Source organism: Equus quagga, chromosome 10 (assembly GCF_021613505.1).
Source record: "Equus quagga isolate Etosha38 chromosome 10, UCLA_HA_Equagga_1.0, whole genome shotgun sequence".
NCBI classification, from domain to species: Eukaryota; Metazoa; Chordata; class Mammalia; order Perissodactyla; family Equidae; genus Equus; species Equus quagga.
In genome coordinates this window covers 34,154,333-34,178,315 of record NC_060276.1, presented here as the reverse complement: position 1 = coordinate 34,178,315, position 23,983 = coordinate 34,154,333, and the positions used below count along the sequence as shown (strand labels likewise).

Here is a 23,983-nt window from a genome sequence, read left to right as displayed (position 1 = left end):
TAGCTAGGAAGTAAAGTGGCCAGAACTTGAACCCAGGCAGCTTGGCTCCAAAGCCTGTACTATTAACCACTGTGGTACTTCACCCCCAACTAGCAAAAGACCAACAATTCCATTTATTACATCAACAAATCTACAATAACAACATTGAATATTCAGACATATTGTAAGTATGGGTTGCAGGTTTTATCGGGTAATAATTAACCTCATCACCTAATGTTCTACCTTAAATTCAGAGCAACATTATATAGCATTACTAAAGGTTTGAGAGCCCACAAAACTATTCTTTCTCATCAGATGGGGGCTCTTAATTTTTCAAAGGACAGGAGCTAAGTCTATGAGGAAATAATACACGGCTAACTCCATAAGTTGTGAGAATTTATAATTTCAGGGTTCTAGTTGGAGGAAACTTGGAAAGCCATTTTTCTCAAATCTAGGTTGTCACAAAGTGTTAAATGAACCATTCGATACATTTTCCGTTGCAAAATATGGGTTATAATGAATAACGTGGTCCATCAACTCCAAAAGTAAGGTGAGCTTTGGGATGGATGCTAGAAACAAAGGAAGAGCTAAAAGAAGCCAAGGTTGGAAGGGGATATGATGTGGGTGGCCTTTGGGGAACCAGTACCCTGCGAAGGCGTCCTGTATACAGTTAAGATATGACATTTCCTGGGAAATTGTGAAAATGATGCAACAAGTCAAAAAATAAGTAGATCAGAGGTGTGGGTTATTATGGAGACTGGGAAAATGTCAGAAGTGAGGGTCTGGTCACTTTGTCTCTAGCACTGCACAGAGGAATGGAGCCCTGATCTGCCGGTGTGAGTGTACAGTCAACTTTGCATGTAGCTCTATGGTGCAGCTTGATACAAATAGCTCTTTAGAAAAGCCATTGTTCTTGGTTCATTTTTTATAGGTCACCATGTGATTTTTAAATTAAATTTCTCTTTTAGATTGCTTTACTGGGAAAAAGGATGCTGCCAAGCTGATTTAGAGTTTTCCATGTCATTGCTCGTCATGTGACTAGTGTGAGTTTGGGTAGCATGATAAAGGTTTCTAGACAGGGCTGAGAGCCAAGATGCAGAAATCTTGGTGATCGAACCAGGGCACAGGATCACGTTAGGGCCAGGATAATCAGGTTGACGTCAACTCTATGTTAGGATTCAATACAAATAGCCATTTATTATTTTATAATTTTTCCAACGGGCATTGATCTTTTTTTTTTTTTAAAGATTTTATTTTTCCTTTTTTTCCCCCCAAAGCCACCCGGTACATAGTTGTGTATTTTTTTTTATTTGTGGGTCGTTCTAGTTGTGGCATGTGGGATGCCGCCTCAGTATGGCCTGATGAGCGGTGTCATGTCCACGTCCAGGATCCGAACTGGCAAAACCCTGGGCCGCTGAAGCAGAGCGCGTGAACTTAACCACTCAGCCACGGGGCCGGCCCCCAGTGGGCGCTGATCTTGATAGGAGACATTTGCCAGCAAAACAAAATCAGAATGAACAAAAAGAGGGTCTTTCATGCAAAAAGAGCTGAGAACTTCTATTTTGTTTTAAATAGTTAACATGTACAGTTGAAAAGTATGTTTATTGCTATGCAATTGAAAATTGGTAGGTATTGCCAGGAGTCCCAGTTTAGGCCTAGAAGAACTCAGGCCATAAACATTAAGCTCAGTTGGTTCTCAGAGTGTAAAGGAAAGTAATAAAAGGGTAATTCCTACCACTCACTACTCTCAAAAGCAGTGTAGGATAAGCCTGAATAAAGAAAATGGCGTAAAGTCGGCTTGTGGTAGGTAAGGTAACTTTTTAAAGGTATAAAGGCAACCAGAGCAGAAATCTAGAAGCAAAATTCACCTTAAATAATGTCAAGAGTACTCCCTCTGCCAATCATCATTTTCATTTCATGCCCCATACACATGCCAAATGATGTTTTGTTTTAAAGTTGCTCAGTTCATAATGCAGGCATCAGACTCAAGCGTTATGTGATTGGAGGACAAGGCTTCAGAGAGGCGATTGTATTGAGACCCACATTCCTGTTTCTCTCAGTTATTCACACCTGAGGCAAGCCTGGCACCTGGCACGAGTCTCCTGAGGTAGAATACTATTGCTCAACAGCTACTTTAAACGTGGGCATAGTCCCTGGGGGCGAGACGGTTAACTGCTCTTTGCACGACTATCCTTGATCCTTTCAGCAAAGGAAACGTTATAAAGTCATCAACTATCTTCTATCCTCCAAATTGCCAGATAGTGGTAAAACATTTGCAGGGTTGCATTTTGCATAGCTGGCTCTGCTGATCGCTGCTACATAGAGGCATTTGGTATATAGTTAGACAAAGTGATAGAAAAGTAGGGGACCATTATTTAGGATAGTTTAGAGTTTCCTCAAGCTCAGAGTTACAAGAAGAAGAAGAAGTGGATTTATGATCTGACTTTTTTTTTTGAGGAAGATTAGCTCTGAGCTAACTACTGCCAATCCTCCTCTTTTTGCTGAGGAAGACTGGCCCTGAGCTAACATCTGTGCCCATCTTCCTCTAGTTTATACGTGGGACGCCTACCACAGCATGGCTTGCCAAGCAGTGCCATGTCTGGACCCAGGATCCGAACCGGTGAACCCCAGGCCGCCGAGAAGCAGAACGAGCACACTCAACTGCTGGGCCACCAGGCCGGCCCCTGGATTTATGATCTGAGTTATCCAGTTTGGTTTTCTGTAGTAAACATAGTAGCTCCTAAACTTTTCCCCTAAGACAGCACATCAGAAAGTGTACCTAAACTGCAGCTTGGAGAAATTCAGGAGGCCTAAAATATAGGCTCTAGCCCTATGACTGGCTCAGGCCCACGGGCTTTACAGCTCAGACTTCTGTCTCTGAGGCACAGGAGGAGGTGTTAGGGGAGAGCATGAATTCCTTCCATGTTCTCAATTTCAAAGAAGCATAGCCCTAATATTTCTGGCTCCTCTAAATAGTCTCTTATGGTTTCAGAAGCTGTAAACATATCTAAATTCAATCCCTTTTGAGAATGCCTTTACCCTTTTACACTGTATCATCTTATGGAGTAAGGAGGTCAGCCACTTTATTACACCCTGCGGAAATTATCATGTCATTCATCCTAAAGCTTCGGCAGGTTCAAATGCTCTCTTCCTTCCAATATCCTAGCAATTGCTGAACTAGACCCAGTTCTCTTTCTCTACAGCTTCCTCATCTTAGAGATCTCTCTTCTCTGCATGTTTCCAGATTGAAGAATTGTTTTTTAAAACTCTATCCCTCATATGGCAAGGAGCAATTTCCTTCCAGGTAATTTTAAGGGAGTAAACCGAGTGTAGTGTAAACATTGCATTGAATTCTTCAAGGAGGTTAGAGACCCCCCTGTCTTTGGAGGCTTTTAAGAGCAGAATAGATGCTTCCCTGTCTGAGATTGCTTAAGAATCCCTCGAGGGTAGAGTTTCTCAACATTGGGGCTAGATAATTCTTTGTTGTGGGGGGCTGTCCTGTGCATTGTGGGATGTTGAGCAGCATTCCTGGTCTCTATTCGCTAGATGCCAGTATCAGCTCTCCCATCCCCTAGTTTTTACAACCAAAAGTCTCTCTGGATATTGCCAAGTGTCCCCTAGGGGCAAAATCACCTCAGTTGGGAACCACTGCTCAGGGTCCGAGGCTTGTTTGGCAGCAGGCTGACTGGAGCAGGGAGCGACAGAGCCAGCTAGTATTAGTCATGCCAGTCTTAGGCTCTTCTATCCCAATACGCCTGAGGATTGCAACACACACCTATCAGCACAGTGGCTTCACCAGGACAAGGTTTCTCAATGTCTGGAAGGAGAGAAAGTAGGAATGCCCCTCCTTTCTTTCCCCAGGAGAGTTTATTGGAATTTTCTTTTTGGTGGAATATTAAGCTTGAAAAACTCTAGAAGTATGTTGTGCATTATGATAACCACTAGCGACATTTGGCTATTTAAATTTGAATTAATTAAAATTAAATAACGCTTTAAAAATCCAGTTCCTCAATCACACTGTCTAAATTTCAACCACTCAATGGCCATGGGATGACTACCTTAGAGGACAGCATAGTTAGAAAACATTTCTATTGTGGCAGAATGTTCTATTGGACAGTGCTGCCCCAGAAGGTTGATAATCACTGGACAAGAGAGGCCTGTTGAAGCAATCTAGAAATACCTTAGCAATGAGTAATAGCTAACATTTACCAAATACTTAGAAACATGCTAGGAACTTTGCTAAGCACTTGACATGTATTATCTCATTTATGAGGTATGAACTACCACTATTCATATTTTTTTTCTATTTTTTTCCTGCTTCTTCTCCCCAAATCCCCCCAGTACATAGTTATATATTCTAGTCGTGGGTCTTTCTAATTGTGGCATGTGGGATGCCGCCTCAACGTGGCCTGACGAGCAGTGCCATGTCCGGGCCCACGATCCAAACCAGCGAAACCCTGGGCTGCCGAAGTGGAGTACACAAACTTAACCACTCGGCCACGGGGCTGGCCCCCACTATTTGTATTTTATAGATAAGAAAACTGAGCTCAGTAAGGTAAAGTAACTCGTCTAAACTTACACAGCTAGCAAATGCAGGAGGCATGACTTTAATCCAAGCAGTTTGGATCTAGAACTTGTGTTGTTAACAAGCATGTGATATGGACTCAAGGTAGTCAGGTGGAATGATGGTTACCTGGCATCAGAAGCAACCTAGACATGCTAGTTGCGGATAAGAGAGAGGTTTCTCAATATGTGGGCAGAACACTGTCTCTGGAGAGTGTGGATGTATGCAGAGGTCTAGGAGGCGTTGATATTGTAGAGGTCTGGCAACAAGAATGGGAGTACTGGGCAGGATGTAAAATAGGGACTCAGTTACTGGAATTAGTTCAGGGTATCTCAGCCTTGGAACTCTTTACATTTTGGCCCAGATGATTTTTTGTTGTGAGGAGCTGTCCTGCTTATTGCAGGAGATTTAGCAGCATTTCTGGCCTCTACTCCCTTGATACCAGTAGCACTCCCTCCCCAAGTGCAATTGACATTGCCAAATGCCCCTTTGGGGTGAAAAATTGCCTACAGTTTACAGCCACTAAAGTAGAGTGTAAAGCAGAGGCTTGGTTATGTGACAACAAGGCAAGGGCTCAGGGATAGCGACTGAAACACAAGATTCAGAGGGGACCGTCAGCTTGGCTGACTGGATGCTGACTGCTGAGTTGCTGGCCTTCCATTACTAAGAGTCCCCATGACTCAGAAGAGGATTAGTCCCGGAGCCTGTATAATAGTCAGCCCATGGCAATGAAGTGTCTTCATTTGGGGGTGGCAGTCCTGAAGGGCTACGGTGGCAGGGAAATGGACAGGTCATTATGGAGATCACCTTTCCATGGCATGGTGCTATCATTCTATTATCCTCAGCCACACTGAAAAGGAGTCTGGACACATGCATCTCACAGCAGTATCTTGATTTGTAGTGTTTGCCGACTTCTGTTAGGGCCCTCGGTTATCATCGGAATGGAGACTCCATGAGTTATGGATGTTCTAGGCAAACATGAGACAAACCTACAACGACTGCCATTCATGGCAGGAAACATGTTTTATTGGTCGGTACTGCCTGAGGCACCCGGGGGGAATTTTGAATTTAGGTTCCTTCTGCTTGAACTCCCCACCTGGTTTTCTGAGTGGCTTCTCTCAGAGACACGCATGCGAGAAGGAGCCCCTCACTCTGCAGCAGGGCTTGGCTAGGGTTTAAGAAAAGAAGCTTGAGCCTGGACAATGCCAAGAAACTCAAGTTCACCTAGCACAGACATCTCAGCAGCACTCGTTTAGAGGATATTTCTATCTTCTTTAGCAGAAAAACAGGGTTCAAAAGTCTCTGTTTGGTGGCCGTGACAGCATACATCATGATGAGCAGTTGATTTTTCGGTACACAATGGTCAGGATTAAATTACTGAGTCATGATAATAAATGGGTCACATTTTCAAAAAATATGTAAATTTTGGTTGACAGGAAAAGTAGCTTAAGTCATTTTGTGATTGGACCTAGGCCTATCATGTTGATATCATCAACTGCAAGCCTTTCCAAACCCAGGCTTTGACAAGCAAAGATTTACTAATACTGTATAATGTATGCGATTACTGATATATTTTCTCTTTATCGCATTTTGAGAAAAAAAAAAAACTCAAGAAGAGTGTCCCCCCTGTTCACCATAATTTCTTGCTCTCTCTGGCATTACTTGTAATTTTATTGCTCTGAACTGGCAGCTTCATTGTCAGTAGTGCCTTCTCAAGCTGAATGCCTTTTGTTCTTGTCAGAACAGGCAAAGTGTTAAAGGAAAGGAGCTTGGCTGCCTCTGGTTGGAGATGGGAGAAGGGAGAGCTACTTTGGGCTTCCTTTTTTTTTGAGGAAGATTAGCTCTGAGCTCACATCCACTGCTAACCCTCCTCCTTTTTTATTGGTTTTTTTTTTGTTGCTGAGGAAGATTGGCCCTGAGCTAACATCCATGCCCCATCTTTCTCTATTTTATATGTGGGACGCTGGCCACAGCACGGCTTGATAAGCAGTACGTGGGTCCACGCCCAGGATCTGAACCGGAGAACGCCAGGCCGCCAAAGCAGAGTGTGTGAACTTAACCCCTGCACCACTGGGCCAGCCCCTACTTTGGGCTTCTAACCCTACTGCTACTGTCTCTTGCTTGTCTTTCTCCCACTATGCTCCCAGGCTAAGGATATGGGCTTCTGTCTCCCTAGAGAAAGGAATGCTAGGTGCTGATCATTACTGAATTAGGAAAACATCAGCTGCCTTGTCCTTACTTTCCTGAAGTTAAACGTGCCCCAAATCTAAAACTTGGAAAGGCAAAGACATTTTAAATGTAAGGATGAACTTTCAATCACTTGGAAAACATTCCCCTCCCTCTGAAAGGCACGTGTAACCACACACCTTATAGCTTCAATGAGGTCTCTCACCTTTTCAGGAATGCATGCCAGGGCTAATGGAAAGGAGGCCTTAGAAGGGATTGAGGTTCCAAATTAAATTCACTACTGTTTAGTTTTCTCTTTCATATTCAGTTAAGAGGGGATAAGAATCTCAAAGATTGATGAAAAGTTGTAAAAGGTAGTGATTGAGGCCCCCAGATGTTTGATTATCCTATCTCCAATTTCTCTTGGGGGAGGAAACAGCACCTGGCCCTCAGAGGGCTCCATAGATGCAGGCGATTGTCTGTTGTCAGAAAAGAGCAGCAAAGAGGTCTGCAAAAGGAGAAGCTTAGCTCCTAGCAAACTCTTCTTCATCTGTGGTCTCATAATACTATTTATTCATAAACTTGAGAGTCCCTAGAGGCCCCAGATATCGATCTGAGAATGTGGGGCAACTTACACTTGCACAGAATTGCTTTAGGACTTCTTTTATACCCTGCAACGGTTCTGTTCCATCAAATTAACATTTCAGAGGCTAGAGGTTAACACACCTTGGATTGATTGCAGTGACAGAAGAATGGACTAGATTACCACTAAGTTTCATTCAATCCTGATGGTTCTATGATTAAGGGGACTACAGCCAAACAGATATCCACCAGGACTGCAGAGGTTTTATTCTAGAAATGTACCAATGGCATCACTGCCTGTGGAGTTATTAGTGAACTCCCCTGTGGTTTTTATGTATACTGGGGCTTTGTATTCTTGCCTCTCAGCTAAAGCAATTATGTGTCAGGCACAGAACCTGTTTAATGTGGGTTTATAAAGGAGTTTGAGAATAATTTCAAAACATTGTTCATTCCCTCACAGCATCCCTGTGAGATTATTTAGTATTATCCCTTTGTTTTTCAATTGCAAGAAGTTAAACTATAAAGAGATTGTGGGGCCTGCCCAGTGGTGCTGTGGTTAAGTGTGCACGTTCTGCTTCAGTGGCCCAGGGTTCACCAGTTCGGATCACGGGTGTGGACATGGCACCCCTTGACAAGCCATGTTGTGGTAGGCGTCCCACATATAAAGTAGAGGTGAAGTCTGTAGTACCCTGGCCTGTGCTGGAAAAGTGAGAAGTCAGACTTCCAGAGTGGCCAAAAAGGAGGAAAAGAAGGGGTAGGGAGAGGAGGAGGAGACAGTGATGGGCTATGTCAAGCAGCAGATGTGTACCATCACTTCATCAATGTTGTACCCACCTTTGGCAAGAAGAAGGGTGCCAATGCTAACTCTTAAGTCCTTTGTGATACTAGTTTTCTCTAATAAAGCTACTTGGTCCAGTCAAAAAAAAAAAGGAATGCTTTTCTATCTTGTAGTTCATTCCCTTTAATTACAAGGTGGATCCTCACTTATCTGACCAACTTATGGGTGCTGGGCTCAAGGGTCTTTCAGGAAATATTTCATGTTGGTTCCACAGAAGGAACTCAGGATTGAGAGTGCTAGCTCAGTGTTCTTATTAGGCCCTACTGTACTGTCTGGCTGCTGGGTTGTGTTCTCCAATCCCAAAGACCAAGGGGATGGAAATGATACCACCAGCTGAATCATTTAGTTGAGTTTATTATTCAGGTTTCCTCCTAGTATTTTAAGAGAATGAGTTGTGAGAATGATCGAAGAATAATTTCTAGTTAATGATAGCCTAGCTCATTTGAGTAGCTTCCTCCAAATGAGGTCTGTGGCATATTTTTTCCCAAGTAAGTTCTGGGATCCAGAGAACACTTTTCATTCTGATCAGATAAGCTATTACCCAAAAAAGCGTAGCACTGGCAGCAGGATATGCAAGCCCACCTTGTGCTGCTTCCTGGTTTCCAAGTGGGACCAGCTAATTTAGAAATCATGGTAGCCTCTGATTAAAATGATGGAGAATTTAACACTGGAAGAAAGAAATTAGGCTCTCAACAGGGAAGGCAGAAAAATAATGACACCAAAACCAACCCAGGGCTTACCTTTGTGTACCCCCTCAGTAGTCCAAGGGAAGGCTATTTGGTTGGTAAAAGCTGTGAATTATGACCACATCTGTATCACAGATGCATGTTTCAGATCCACTGCCAGGGACTGTTGGTTACAAACTAAATAGGTTTGGTTTTTAGACACAAATATGTTTTGCTTTTAGAGGACATAATTTAACATTCTCCTGCCTATACTGCGCTAACCTGGAGTCAAAGATATTGTCATTTAGACACTCATGTGGCCTTCCTACCTTGGGTCTCTAGATCCCTGCCATCTAATGAGAGAAGCCTTCTTCATGGGGTTGATGTGAGTCTTTCCGGGCACTATGGAGATCAGAAATCTTGCCTTAGCTTTTGTATAGAGCAAATATCAGCTCCTCAAAATAACAAACATTTGATTGAAAGGAGGTTTGTATATCTTTAGAATGTCTTTCCTCTTCACCAAGAGCTGAAATAGAGGAAATTCTTTGCCTATAAGATGAAAGATTTAGATTAGATGCATGGAAGACAGTTTATGATTCTCGACTCCAGAATGGATGACTACAGGATGTCATAGAATTCACTCTGAGTGGCTTTCAAGACAGAAGATCTCAATTTTAATGTAGTGGAAGTAACACTCAATCGAAAGTCAGAAGTTATGCATCTTGGCTCTGCTGTAAAAGTCACTCTATTGAGCCTGGACATGTCACTTCCCATCTGTGAGTCTCACTGTCCTCATCTATAAAATGGGAAGGAGGTGGACTAGACAATCCAGATCTGTCGTTCTATTAATTTCACTAATTCAAAAAACCATTATATGTGACAACATGGATGGACCTTGAGGGCATTATGCCAAGTGAAATAAGTAAGACAGAGAAAGACAAATACCATATAACCTCACTTCCACGTAGAATCTAAAAACAAACAAAACCCCTGAACTCATAGATACAGAGAACAGATTGGTGGTTGCCAGAGGCAGTGGGTAGGGGGTGGGTGAAATGGGTGAAGGGGGTCAAAAGGTACAAACTTACGGTCATAAAAGAAATAAGTCATGGGGATGTAATGTACAGCCTGGTGACTATAGTTAACACTGTATTGCATATTTGAAAGTTGCTAAGAGAGTAGATCTTAAAAGTTCTCATCACAAGAAAAAAATTTGTAACTACATATGGTGATGGACGAGAACTACACTTATTGTGATGATCATTTCACAGTATGCACAAATATCAAATCATTATGTTATACACCTGAAACTAATATAATGTTATATGTCAATTATATCTCAATAAAAAAACATTTATGGTGTACCTGCTATGTTCCAACAGATGAACTGAGCACCGAGGATTCAAAAGTGAACAAAATAGGCAAAGTCTCTTCTCTAGAGAGGTGACATAGGCAAGAAACAGATATGTCAGGTGCTGGTATGGGCTATGGAGAATTCTGAAGCAGGGCAAGGGAGTAGGAAGGATTGGGTGGAGGTACTATCTTACATAGGGAGAGCAGGGAAGGCCTGCCTGATAAGGCAGCATAGGAGCAGATATCTAAAGGAAGGGAGGGAGCCAGCCACGCAGCTATTTGGATGAGGAACATTTCAGGCAAAGGTGCTGGGCTAGATGATTCCTGTAAGAGGTGTGTATGTCTGGAGAAGATCAAGTAAGGGGGCAGTAGGGATGAGAGCAAAGTGATAGCAGGTGCCAGATCATGTAGAACCTTGTAGGCATTGGAAAAGGCTTTACAGGGTTTTGAGCACAGTGACATGGTCTGACTTACGTTTTAAAAAGGGTGACTCAGGTTGCTGAGAAAAAACTAGATTACGTGGGGCTGAGAGGGAAAGCAGGGAAATCAATTAGGAATCTACTGGGATGGTCCAGGTAAGAGGTAATGATGGCTTGGGCTAGGGTGAGGTGGTAAGGGTAGTGAGAAGTGGTCAGATTCTAGGGTGGTCTGGAATGATTCAAGGCTTGAAGGCTCCTGTCATGGACAGCTCATGAGTTCCTCTGTTCTTTAAGTCCCTTCCAGACATCATGAGTCTATAATTACAGTTCACATACCGGAAACATGGGAAAGCTTGATTTATCCCTTTTGTGAATTCCCAAACTTACTAGCTCTTCTCAAATAAAAGTAGGAAAAAATAACCTGAGTAACAGACAACTGAGGTTGTAAGTAGCATCAATCTAGAACGGGCTTCTCCTCTTTGACCTTGTTAAAGTTGTTCTATTCCTAGGCTAAATGCCATTTTATTGATTGCTGGACAAGAAGACACTAAAAGCCTCTACATTATCAAGAATCTTTCTGGTATATCAGTCAGGGCTGCCTAATCATCCTATTTTGACACTGGTATTGGTCTACTCTCTCAGTGTCCCCAAAACATTCTTAATCTAGATGATTATGTCAGCACAGCATCAAATAAAGTAAGAATCTGGAAACTATCCCATTTATGTGATCAATGTAGACAATTTGGAGAGTTTAGAACAGAAATAGCATAGACTTGTCATGCCATACATTTTCTCCCTCTTTTATGCTTCCTCCCTACTAAGGAAACCAAGGAAAATGTTTCCCTGTATAATTTGATACTTGCCATCTTTTCTGAAGTAGCAACTCTACTGTCAATGAAGTCAGGGCAAAGAGTGGATTAAATGGATTTTTGCCATTTCCTGGGTATTAGAACTCATTTCTTTGCTAAAGATCAACTCTTCTTCCTGTTTCTGTCTCCTTTCTACTTCCCTTGGGCTTGAGGCGTAGGCCTCTCTGGTCCTCTTCTCCTGTCCCTCCAAGTCTGTAAACTCTAGCTATATGAGCCATATATACTTTTTTCCTTTGAACAAAGATACTTAAGCACTAAACTGGAAACTTAAAAATAAAGGAAGAATTAAGCATAAATACTCTTTCATCCAGGCTCTCTTACACCCGAGAGACACCAAGACATTTTAAGCATTACTTAAAACAAACCTAGACTTTTATGCAGAAAAGTTAAAAGATTTAGAATACAATTAGCTTTGCTCTTTGCTCCCAACTTGCTGTAAAACTCCAGGTAAATCACTGTTCTCAAATAAATCAGGGTGAAATTTTTAAAGACTGAATAAAATGCTAATGACTTTAATATACATAGAGTTTAGATAAATCAGTAAGAAAAAGATGGAGACTCTAGTAGAAAAATGGATTAAAAAATGAACAGTTGATTCATAGAAGAATAAAACAAATTGCTTATAATATGAAAAGATGTGAAATCCCACTTATAAAAACAATTCAAATGTAAAACAATGATGAGATAGCATTTCTTACCTGTCAGATTGCCAAAGATTTTTAAAAATGTTTGATTTTCTTGCCATCTATGATTGCAACGATGTGAGAAACAGGCACTTTCACACACGCTTGGTAGGAGAGCAATTTGGCAATGTATATCAAACTTTAAAAATGCACATACCCTGTGATTCTATAATCCTATTACTAGGAATTTACCTTCTAGATATAATCACACAAGTGTCCAAAGACATATATACAAGGTTATTTGTTACGGCCCTGCTTAGAGAAGCAAAACCCAAAAACCTAAATATCCTTGAAACAATTGAAATGTTCATTCATAGAGGACTGATTAAGTAAATATGGCACATTTGTATGATACAATACAATATTGTCATTAAAAAGAATTCAGTAAAGATAAATATCTTCACAGGGAAGGATGTCCACAATGTATTGTTGAGGAAAAAGAAATGAGTTGCAGAACATTCGTGAAAAGATGTCTGTGTGTGTGTGTATGTGTTTGTGTGCGTGTGTTGCTTGAATATGCATAGAAAATACCTAGGAGGACACACCTATATTGTTCATAGTGATGACTTTACGGAGTTGGTTTTGAGAGTGAGAAATGGAATGTTTTCCTTCACATGCTTTTATATTGTTTTAATTCTTAGAGTTAACACGTATTACTTTTATAACAAAAACTCCAAAATAAACAAATGGATATGGGGACAAATGGACCCAGGACCTTGATACTTGAATAATTTCACACTTCAGTTTGAGAGTTAAGAAATAAGGAAAAGGGGGAGGGAGAAAGTTGCTTGCGTAAATATGACACATCTTCATTTTGATGGGTAGACAAAGCCCAAACTGTCCTAAACTCTGGCTGTCTCAGTGGGGAGTGGAGCCTCCCCTGTGCAGGCCCATTGGAAGGTGGGGACACTGTCTATTTGATGCCAAGGAGATGGATTGGAGGATCACTCGAGGTCATTTTTAGCTCCTAATTTCTATCCACAATTCTGATATGGATAATGGAGCTGATGGTGGCTACAAATATCATGTCACTCCAGGGTGCCCTTAAAGGAACAGAAGGGGATTTAGAAATTCCACTTTCCAGCTTCAGAGGTGTTTGTTATGGGTCATTGCCCCCCTTTTCTGGGGGAAGAGGCGAAGGTGGTAGACTCACAGGAGATCTGTCATTGGGACCAGCTTCCTCTTCCTTCTCTGATTTGACTTTCTTTGGAAGGTTCTTCAAGTGCCTTTTTCTTTTCTTTTTTGAAGAAGATTAGCCCTGAGCTAACATCTGCTGCCAATCCTCCTCTTTTTTGCTGACGAAGACTGGTCCTGAGTTAACATACGTGCCCATCTTCCTCCACTTTATATGTGGGATGCCTACCACAGCATGGCATGCCAAGCAGTGCCATGTCCGCACCCGGGATCTGAACCGGCGAACCCTGGGCTGCCAAAGCAGAACGTGAGAACTTAACCGCTGTGCCACCGGGCCAGCCCCCCAGTGCCTTTTTCTTATCTGGCTCACAACCTTCCTTTACTGATGAACAAGCAATGACAATACACTGAGAGCAAGATGAAACAGGAAGCTTTTCTTTATTCAACCTTCTGCTAATCACGTGCTGATTACCTTTCCTCTACCGAGGACTTCAGAGGGTTGACTTACTTCTTAGAACAGAGACTAGCTGCTGGATTGGGGTCACTTAATCCTGCCAGAGGCAACAAAGTGTGAGTTTATCAGCGGGTCCCTGAATCCAGGATGGCCCTCACTAAGGTGGCTCTCCTGACTCCAGAGACTTTCTGTTGATAGAAGAAACCACTTCTTTATCCTATCTTGTCTGTTGGCCTCACTATCTCTCCAAGCCTAGGGCTGGATTTATCAGTGACAATTCAGCATTATTTGAGACACCATTAGCCAGCTCTCTTTCCTCAGACTATCAAACCTGAGTCTGTATTTTGAACTTTATTCTATAGAAAATAAGGAACCACTGTGGTCATTTGAGTGACATGATCAAATATCTGTGCTCCCACATATATAGCACCCTCTTATCTCTAATAGCACCTATATTTCATCTAATTGTTTTAATGTTTGCCTCCTCACCTGAATTAAGTTATTCAAAGGGACTTGGTAACCAACTGGGTATGGGTGGCTGAAGGGGAGGGTGAAGATGAAGATAGCTGCAAGGTTTCAAATCTAGATAACTGGAAGGATAAAGGTGCCATGACCTGAGAAGGGATACACTGGATGAGGAGGAGGGTTTGGAGGGCACAATGAGGCTAGCACAGGGATCAAGAGCACAGACTCTGCTCACATATTAGCTAGGTTTGAATCCCAGTTTGCCCACTTACTAGCCGTATGAGCTTGGGAAAGTTATTTAACCTCTTTGTGGCTTGATGTTCCCATTTGTAAGAATGGATTATCCTGCATCACAGAATGGGTTGTGAGTATTGAATAAGTTGATGTACGTTATATACTTAGAATGGCCCCTGGCATATAGTAAGTGCTGAATTAGTGTTTGCTATTTTTAATACTAGACATAGTGAATTTTAAATATTTGGGGTACATCTAGGTGAGTATATCTAGCTGAAATTTGGAAAATAAATTATAGAGCTCATGATAGATATTGGGCTACAAAGGGAGGAGTAACAGAACTCTGGGCAGCACCAATATCAAAGGGAGAAAAAGCTAAAGATTCTAAAAAGGAGACTAAGAGGCAGTGGTGAGAGAGGGAGGAGGAACCAGGTAGGCATGATATTATGGAAGTCAAGAAAGTTGTCAACTAATGAGATTAAAATGGGACACAGATATTGGACCTGTGTGTATGGGGAGGGATTGGAAGAGAGGAGGGAGAGTATGTCATTGGGGGAAGTAGATGGATGAAAGAGATCAATAGGATCAAAGAGATCAAGAGATCAAGAGATCAAAGGTCAATAGGGCAAACTCTTCACAAATATTTGTTGAGGGGCAGCTTTGTCCACCCAGGCTTCTGGGTGATCAGTGGGTCTGGCTTCTTCTTATCCCACTTCAGTCCTCTGTGCCCCAATTGCCAGTTAGAGGACCAGTAACAACCAGCTGGGATAATAGTGAGGGTTCGCCAAGGTCTCAACTAAGGAGTGGCTCCACCAATGGACATAGACTCATTCCCCTTTACTCCAACGAGGATCAGAGAAAAATGAGGGAGGGTAGATGAGCACAGGAACCCAACAATTACTTTGTCATAAGACTCAGGGTCTACCTGGCCTAATGTCCTGACTCTGAGTGAGGTATCTGGGGCCTTCCATCATGAAGCTAATCTTGTGAGAATAACAAGAGCCCCAAGCACTGTTTTCATCACCAACCCTTCACTCCAGCACCCACTGTGAACAGGTCACCATCATTCCCACTAACTACATCAGTGCTCATTCACTTCCTTCTGACTAGTGTGCCATTCCCTTCTTTCTTCCTTTTCAGCTCAAATACTGTTTCTTTTTCTGAAATGTTCCTCCCTTGAAACCTCTCTGTCTACTTATATCCAGAGTGGCCTCCTATATTGTCCACATCACACATTTTGGGTGATGAAGCATCCCTTTCCTTGTACTGTTCTATTTCTGTTCCGTGTCTGTTGTTGGTATACCAAAAGGAAGCAATACAGGGTAGTATCTGGCACTCTGGGATAGGACAGTTGGGAGGGGAGATGGAAGGAGGACTTCGAGTTTTGCATTGATATTTCACACTTACGCTGAGTTTCCAACAAGAGGCATAAGCTGGAAAAACCAATGCCCATGAAGAGCCTGGGGTGAAAAGGAGACAGAAAATGGCTGCCCTCTAGACAACTGTACATGTGAGGTGAGGGAGGCAGGGATGATGTCACACATAGACGAGGTATACCTGCCCAGGGACAGAGGAGAATAGGAAACTTCCTAACTGGACGTGCATATGTGGGTTAGGGCTATATACAGCCGTGAACTTGAGGCTACAGAAAGGAAGCCCTGAGTTGGTGGTAACTCTGAAGGGGGAGGTGGTGTCATGGCTATTAAAAAACACATGTGTTTTTATTTTGTGACTTGCTTTTGAGATTACCTCATGGTTTCTTCCTTGTGAAGTATCATGCAGCCAGCTCTCTTGGTCTACTTGAGACCAAGTTTAAATAATTGGTTTTTTCTTTCTGAGAGGTGAATATCAATGTCTTAAGTCTTTTGTGTCCCTTGGAACACAGGAAGCCATGTCCACTAAGAGGGATAGACCGGTTGGACAGCATGTGCATGTCTGTTCCCCTCACAAGACTATATGTTTCTTGAGGGCACAAACTGTGTTTTTCAATTTTATTGTAAAGCATATGGTTAATAATAAAAAATACTTAGAAAATTGAACAGAACTGAAGAGAATCATTTGCTGGAACTCTGTTATCAATGAGTTGTTCTAGATAGATACTACTTGTAGCTGCTTTGTTTATTTTCAGCTTTGTTGTAAATGTTGCCACTTCTGATGATTTATAGGAGGCAGAGTGGGATAGTAGACAGACTGGCTTAGGAGACAGGGAGCATTTATGCCAGCTCAGGCTCAGCTGAGTGACCTTGGACATGTCACGTCAGACCAAATGAGCTCTAAACTCTCTATAATTCTGCTCTGTGAGGGAAGTAGGCCATGTCTACTGCAGGTCAGTACAGATACATGAGAGGAGGTGACTCAGTTCATCGGTTTGGTCAATATGATGCCATGTGATCATTCTGACCTTTTCTTCCAATGAAGTAACTGATGTATTTTCTTGACTTGATGGGCAGAACCCATTTTTTTGGCCTAGAACTTTGACTTTGGGATGAATCATAGAATTAAAGTGTTACTCAGATTATTATGGACATAAATACCTACTGTTGTATTGGGCAATTCAGGTAACAAAGAATTAATAATATTAATATTTTGTATTTGCTAATGATAAAGTATCATATATTAAATGCTATGTGCCACAAATTATGCCAAATGTTAAAAAATAATTCTCATTTGAATCTCGCAACACCCTATGATGTAGGCAGTATCATTAACCCCATCATACAGATAAGGAAACTGATGCTCAGTCAACATTCCCAAGGTCATGCAGTCTCAACTCTTAGCTACTATGTGTCAGTGGGTGCTTAACACATTTTTTAGAATGAATGAATGAGATTAGTCAGCAGGTGATATCAGATGGCTTCAAATAGTAGGGGTAGGAGGAGTACTAGCAACCATTTATTGAGTATTCAATAGGTGTCAGTCACTGTTCTAAGTAATATACATCTATTATTCCATTTAATTCTCACTATAACTCCATAAAGTAAACTCCATTATTATTCCCATTTATAGATGAAGAAACTGAGGTTTAGAGAGATTAAGTGACTTGTCCGAGGAAACACATCCAATAAATGGCTGACTCCAAAGCCTGTGTTCTTTCTACGACTCCAGGCTGCCTATGAATAGCAGGGTGACTTTTGCAATTTTCTCCTTTACTTTCTGCTCTCATGTTGATTGTTTGAGATTTATAAGCTAGACTCTTTAGGTCCTCTCTCTGTGCTGCAGTCACCTTTGCTCTGGCCCTTAGTGTCCCCCTCCACACTGTGCAGTCTCTCCCAGAGACCAAGGGTCAGATAGGGGGAGTAAATGGAGTGTCTTGTTGCAGATTTTCTACAATCTCAACACAAACACTTATCAGTACTGTTGAGACTTAATCTCGCTCGCTCATCTGTGAGACCAATTTTAATTTGGAGCCATCTGCCACAGACAAATGAGTAATTATGGCAGAGCCCAGAGGGGCGGGCCATGGGGAGAAGGTTGGCTTAGCCTCTTTCCGCTTGCCTGCATTGACGCAAGTGACCAAGAAAGAAAATTCAGGGGGTGGGCTGTTGATGCAGAGGCCAGCAGCTTTACCTCCCTGTTGCTTGAATCCGTAGACTCCAGTGAACAAGGAGGGATGACTGAGGTCATCATGCAGCTTGCCTGGCAGGAGAAGGGAGACCATTGCTATCAAGGCCAGGCAGAAAGAGGTAATCTGTGAACTGGGCCAGCTTGCTCACCAGCTTCTCCCTCTCGCTGTATTGGCGGTGCCCTGTGATGAGTGCCACTTGCCATCTGAACTCTCCACACAATATGACCGGCTAAGTTAAAATGATGGAGTGAAGCTGAAAATGATAGTTTGAACTCTGTCTAGCATTGAAAATTTTTTTCAAAAGTCTAACATATCTTTATCTTATTTCTGCCTTACAATAGGCCCCTAGATTGGGTAGGGGCAGGTATTGTTAGCTTCATTTTACAGATGAGGAAATTGAGCTCTAGGGTGATTCTATAACGGGACACGTGTAAAAGACCTTATGACTTGTCCAAGGTCACCCTGTTAGCTACAAGCTGGCTAGCACTGCAAACTCTGAATTAGTCTGCCATTCTGTCTTCTAGACCAGTAGTTTTCCAGCTATGCTTGCTCCTCAGTGGCCATAGGGGTACGGGAATGTTCGTGTGTGAACAGGTGGGGCTTTGGGCCCCAACCTGCACTTGAACCAGGGCAGCTCTGCTTGGATCTGTCTGTTTTACATCTGGACAGGATTTCATTTCATGAAAGGCTTTCCTACTGAAAATGTTTGAAAACCACTTGTCTAGACCAGTATTGCTCAGAGAGAGTGGAATGTGTTGAACTGTGTCCCCTAAAAGATATGTTCAAACCTTAACCCCTGGTACCTGTGACCTTATTTGGAAAAAGGGTCTTTGCAGATGTAATCAAGTTAAAATGAGGTCATCCTGGATTAGGGTGGGCCATAAGTCAAATGACTGGTGTCTTTATAAGAGAAAGGAGAGGGGTATTTCAACACAGAGACACAGAGAACTCTATATGATGATGGAGGCAGAGACTGGAGTGATGCAGCTACAAGCCAAGGCAGGGAACAGACTCTCTCTTAGATGCTCCAGAGGGAACCGACCCTGCCAGCACCTTCATTTGGGACGTCTGGCCTGAACCGTAAGAGAATATATTTCTCTTATTTTAAGCCACTCAGTTTGGTAATTTGTTATGTCAGCCCTAGGAAACAAATACAGAGAGGTACATAGAGCTCGTACCTAGAAACAGGTGGGGCTGGGCTTATTAAAATGCTGTTCGTAAGCCCCAAACCCAAGATTCTGATTCTGTAAGTATGCATTGGGACTCAGTAATCTGCATTTTGGCAAATTCTCCATATGCACAATGATTTATCTTTGACCTAGTTTTGACCATATACAGATACAAGACTCCTCGCTAGACTGTAGCTGGATTTGCTCTCCCTACTGACTATGTTCCTCTAGTGGTTCCCAGGGTCAGTGGGTTGAAGGAAGTAGGCTTAATACAAAAACATGAGCAGGTGCTAAACTTTCTGCAGTCCCCAAATTTTGAACTCTGAGAATAAGAGTGTTTACCCCAAGGAATCATAAATTCCCCAGGTCTCAAAAATCTACCCCTAAGGAAATAGGCTGTAGTGGCTGAGTGGATGCTGCGAAGAGAGTCAGATTTCTGGAGCAGCAATAAGACCACAGAGTAACACCACACGTACACACACACACTTATGCACAGAGTCTTCTACTTGTTGTCTGGTGCAGGAAATTCCATCTGATAGAGCATCATTATTTTTACTTTAAGATTTGGTCCCTATTAAAAATGCAGGTCTCCATGTGAGTGTTGATACTGAAGCCCATGTCAGCCATTTATGCCCAGCCTCCCACCTTTATATAAGAGCAGTTTTGATAGGCTAGAAGAGGGAGAAAAGCACAATGGGCTGGGGTAAAGATGGAGCAGATGGGGTCTTGCTGCCAAACTCCCTACCTAGTAAAGCCACAGAGGGCACTAGTTTATCTACCCAAGATTGATGGAGGTCAGCTGAGCCTACTCCCTTGGCGAGATGGGGGAGGGCCTCCATGAAAAGGGACAGGTGTTTGGATTCTGTGTGTGGGAGGAGCGCCTTCCTGAGTGTAGCCTAACCAGCTGGACCCACGGTCCTTCAGGAGGTCTGTGTTTGCTCACATCCCTGATTGCTCCCAGGTAAACAAATCTTGTTTCTATCTCCCAGAAAGGCAGGGCTCCAGCACTGTAGCAGCCTGTTGTTATAGTTACTGACATATGACTTATCACAGCGATTGTCAGAGCAATGGGAGAAAATGAAATTTAGCAGAGGCTGGTGGTAGGGGTTGGGAGAGAGAGGAGAAAGAGAAGAGAAGGCTGCTGAAGAGACTTGGGGATGGAGCTGATGGCTCTGTGGGTTTGTACATATGGTATAATATTCAAATATGGACAAAGGAGGTCTTATATTGGCAATGTATCTGAAAGGATCTTGGTAAAAGACAGCCTGTCCCAAATAGCTTCACCTGAGGTTCCATATGCCTAACCTTCCACTATTGGTGGTTCATTCCTATGAGTGAAGCACTGCCTTTCTCCAGGGGAGGTCATGCCTTAGATTGTACTTTAGAGTAAGTTAACCTGTTGCCTTTCTTTCTCAGGCTTTGACAGAGCACTGGGGAAAGATGGGGGATATGGGGACCATCAAATAAGGGCTTAGCCTACTTTCAAAGCTCAGATAGGACTGGCATTGTTAGCCCTCTGTGTGGAACCTCCCTTGTGCTCACATCTTTTTCAAAACAGTTATGAAGCTAAATGGAAATGAATATGAAAGTCCAGGATGTCTTGTTCAGTCAGCTAGCCATATGCTTTTCTGGGAGATATGCTTAACTCAGCAGCAGCAGCAGCATGTTCATGTTCATCAGCAAATATTTATATATAACCCATTATATACTAGGCACTGGGTTAGGTACTGATGGGGGAAGCATGGAAACAGTTGGGAATTACATTACGCCTCACATTTAAGAAACAGGCTAGTTACAGAGTCCAAACATTTACACAACTAAGGCTGACCAATAGTATATAGTAGTGCATGATTGGTGTCAAGTGAAGGGTAGAGCCAACGGCTACATAGTCTCAGAGGTGGGCAAGATCATCATGGAGCAGGGTAGTGGGGTAAGCCTTAGTTCAGATCAGTACATTCAATCACTCAGGCACTTAGCAGGGCTCTGGGGAAATGGAGCACAGAACAAATCAGTTTTGATGGGGATGGTGACATGGACTGAGGAGGGAACCCGTTCACACCTCTCTGCTTTGCTATTCATCCAAATCCTGTAGGCCTGTCCTTTCCAGAGAGGGCATCCATCCTCCACTGACCTACCCTGTCTCAGAACTCCTGTGCTGGGAATCTGAAAATTCTAAGACTTACTCAGACTGCCAGGGAAGCAGTACAGCCTAGTGGTTAAGAGGGTGGGTTTGGGAGCTAGGCTGCCTGGGTTTGAATCCTGGCTCTGACATTTATTGTGATCTTGGACAATTAACCATCCTGTGACTCGATTTTTCTTATTGGTACAATGGCGATGGTAACCAACAGTGTCTATTACTATTGCCTAATAAAGTTGCTGGGAGGATTAAATGAGGTAAGTCGTGTAAAATGCTTAGCAAAGTCTGATTGCATACTATTCATCCATAAAATAAATATTTATTTAGTGCCTGTGATATTGCAGCCACTTTCCCAGTGCTAGGATACAGCCGTGAAAAGAGAGACAAGGTCCCTTCTCTCTTGGCACTGTGTTAAATGCTGATGGGGAACGGGGAGATTCACGCCCTTTACTCAAGGAACTTTTAATCTAGTGTCTTGCTTTTTGCTCGTCAATTCCAACTCTTAATCCATGAGTTATCACTTAGCTTATTTTCATTCATTTTTGTTTTAGTAGGCACATATTAAAGCTACGAATTCCCTTTAAACCCAGCTTTGGTCAGATCCCATAAGATTTGATGTTGAGTATTTTCATTATCATTATTTTCTAAACACTTTGCAATTTTGATTCTGATTTGTACTGTTTCTACTTTTTAATGTACTGGGGTATTCCATGTTTGATGACTCTCTATTTTCTTTGTCCCTACTATGCTCCGAAGGAAGAGACACAGTGAAGAGGCCTGTCTGACTAGAGGGGTTTGGAAGGGACTAGGGGGAGACAGGACTGGAAAAGATCATTGATGAAGGGTATTGAGTACTAGGCTTCATGGATTGGTTTCTTTTCTATTGAGGAGACATTGTAATCATTGAAAGGGTGACAGGAATGACAGGATTGTTATACTATTTTGGGAAGAATAAGCCAGCATCATTGTTCAGGATGGCTTGAGAGAAAGAAAGAGGCTAGAGGCAGGGAGTCCCGTTAGACAATTTTCATGTTCGTCTAGGACAGTGGGTCTCAAACCTGAGGGGCATCAGAATCCCCTGGAGGGCTTGTTAAGACACAGCTTGCTGGGCCCCACCCCCAGAGTTTCTGATTCAGACAGTCTGTGGCGGCGCCTGAGAATTTACATTTGCTTTTCTAACAAGTTCTCCTGGTGATGCTAATGCTGCTGGTCCAGGAACCACACTTTGAGAATCACTCATCTAGGAGAGAGATGATGAGAACCAAAGACTGAGTCATGGGGGCTGGGCTAGAGAGGAAAGAAAGTATGTAAAAGATATTGGGAAGGCCGAAACCACATGGCTTGGGGATTGGACACAGAGGCAAGGGAGAGGAAAGACTCAAAGATGACTCCACAGTATTAAACCTAGGTGCCCTGGAGGACAGGAGTATCAAAGAGGCAAAATCCCGAACATCTAGGGGTGGAATGCAGTCACATGACAGGTACTGGAAAAATATGTGAGTCCCTGTATCTGTCTGCATCTGCATGGGGCACTCAAGTTTAAAAGCCTCCTGTCCTTCTTCAGGAGAGAGGCTGGTGAGAGGAAGGAAGCCTAGGTCTGTGTTTGGTGTCTCCTTTTCTAGAATGTAAGCTTTGAGTGCAGGAAGAAAATGACAGAGAGAGGGGGGCGGGGTAGTGAGGGTGGAAGGAGCTTGAATATTCTGGAAACAGAGAGCACAATTTTGGGTTGTTAAGTATTGAATGTATATTGGCAAATACCAATAAGGAAAAGGCAAATGAGTAAAACTCAGCGTGGGCCATGCAGGGTAGCTCTAGGATATCACCTGAGATTGCTGATGCTGTTTGTGAAAGCAGAGGGTCGCCATGATAGGGCTTCTCAACTCCAGCCTACCTATCCTTCCCTAGTTCCCAGGCTTCAGACCCTAGTGCCCTGTTGTCCCTGGCTATTTGCCAGCCTATAGTGACTTCTCTTACCTGCTTCTCTCCACTGGGCCGCCTGTAGCTGAGCAGAAGCTCCACAGCACCCACTACTTCCTTGCGGATAGCGTAGAGCAATGCATCGCCTACATACACGCTGTGGTTCAGCAGGAGCTCCATGATCTCCAAGTTCTCGTTCTCAATGGCAATGAGCAGGGCACTCCGGCCCAGCGGATCCATGCAGTTGATGTTGACATTGTAGTAGATCTCGGCCTCCTGTAGTGCCTGCTTCACAGTGGCGTAGTCCCCCTTCTCCACAGCATTGAGGAAGGCCTTCTCCTCCGCAGAGAGCTCTGTCTCAGCCCTCACAATTTGCAAGGGGATGCGGTCTCTGTATGGTGAGTAGTTGACCTTTTTGTAGTACAGTTGGGCCATGGTTCATAGCAATTTAGAAACCTGAGTGAGGAGAGAGAGGGAGACCAAAGATATTCTTAGATACCTGAAGGTCTCAAGTGGCCAGTTATGGAGGAAGACTTGCTAAGAAGTTGGAAAACCCTAAACTGTTTTAATGCCACAATCTTTCTCCTCTTGCAAAGGGGTATAGCAGAAAGAAGCCAGGCTTTTGGATCAGAAAGACCTAGGTTCAAATCCTGGCTTTAGCAGCTCTGTGACCTTGGATAAGTTACTCAAGGCCACCATGCTTTAGTTTACGATTATTAAGTTTACCAATATTAATAACATTAATAGCAGTTATCATTTAGTGACTACTTACTGTGTACTAGGCCCTGTG

General features: G+C 42.9%; 1 protein-coding gene across 1 annotated transcript in view; it reads right to left on the bottom strand.

The window, feature by feature from the left end:
• TRPC5 (transient receptor potential cation channel subfamily C member 5) overlaps positions 1 to 23,628 on the bottom strand; it is a 140,133-nt gene extending 116,505 nt beyond the window's left edge. Inside the window, exon 1 of the mRNA XM_046673992.1 lies at positions 23,251 to 23,628. Within this exon, the coding sequence (XP_046529948.1) occupies positions 23,251 to 23,628 (378 nt within the window). The remainder of the gene's footprint in view (positions 1 to 23,250) is intronic.
• Between the last annotated feature and the right edge of the window lie 355 nt (positions 23,629 to 23,983).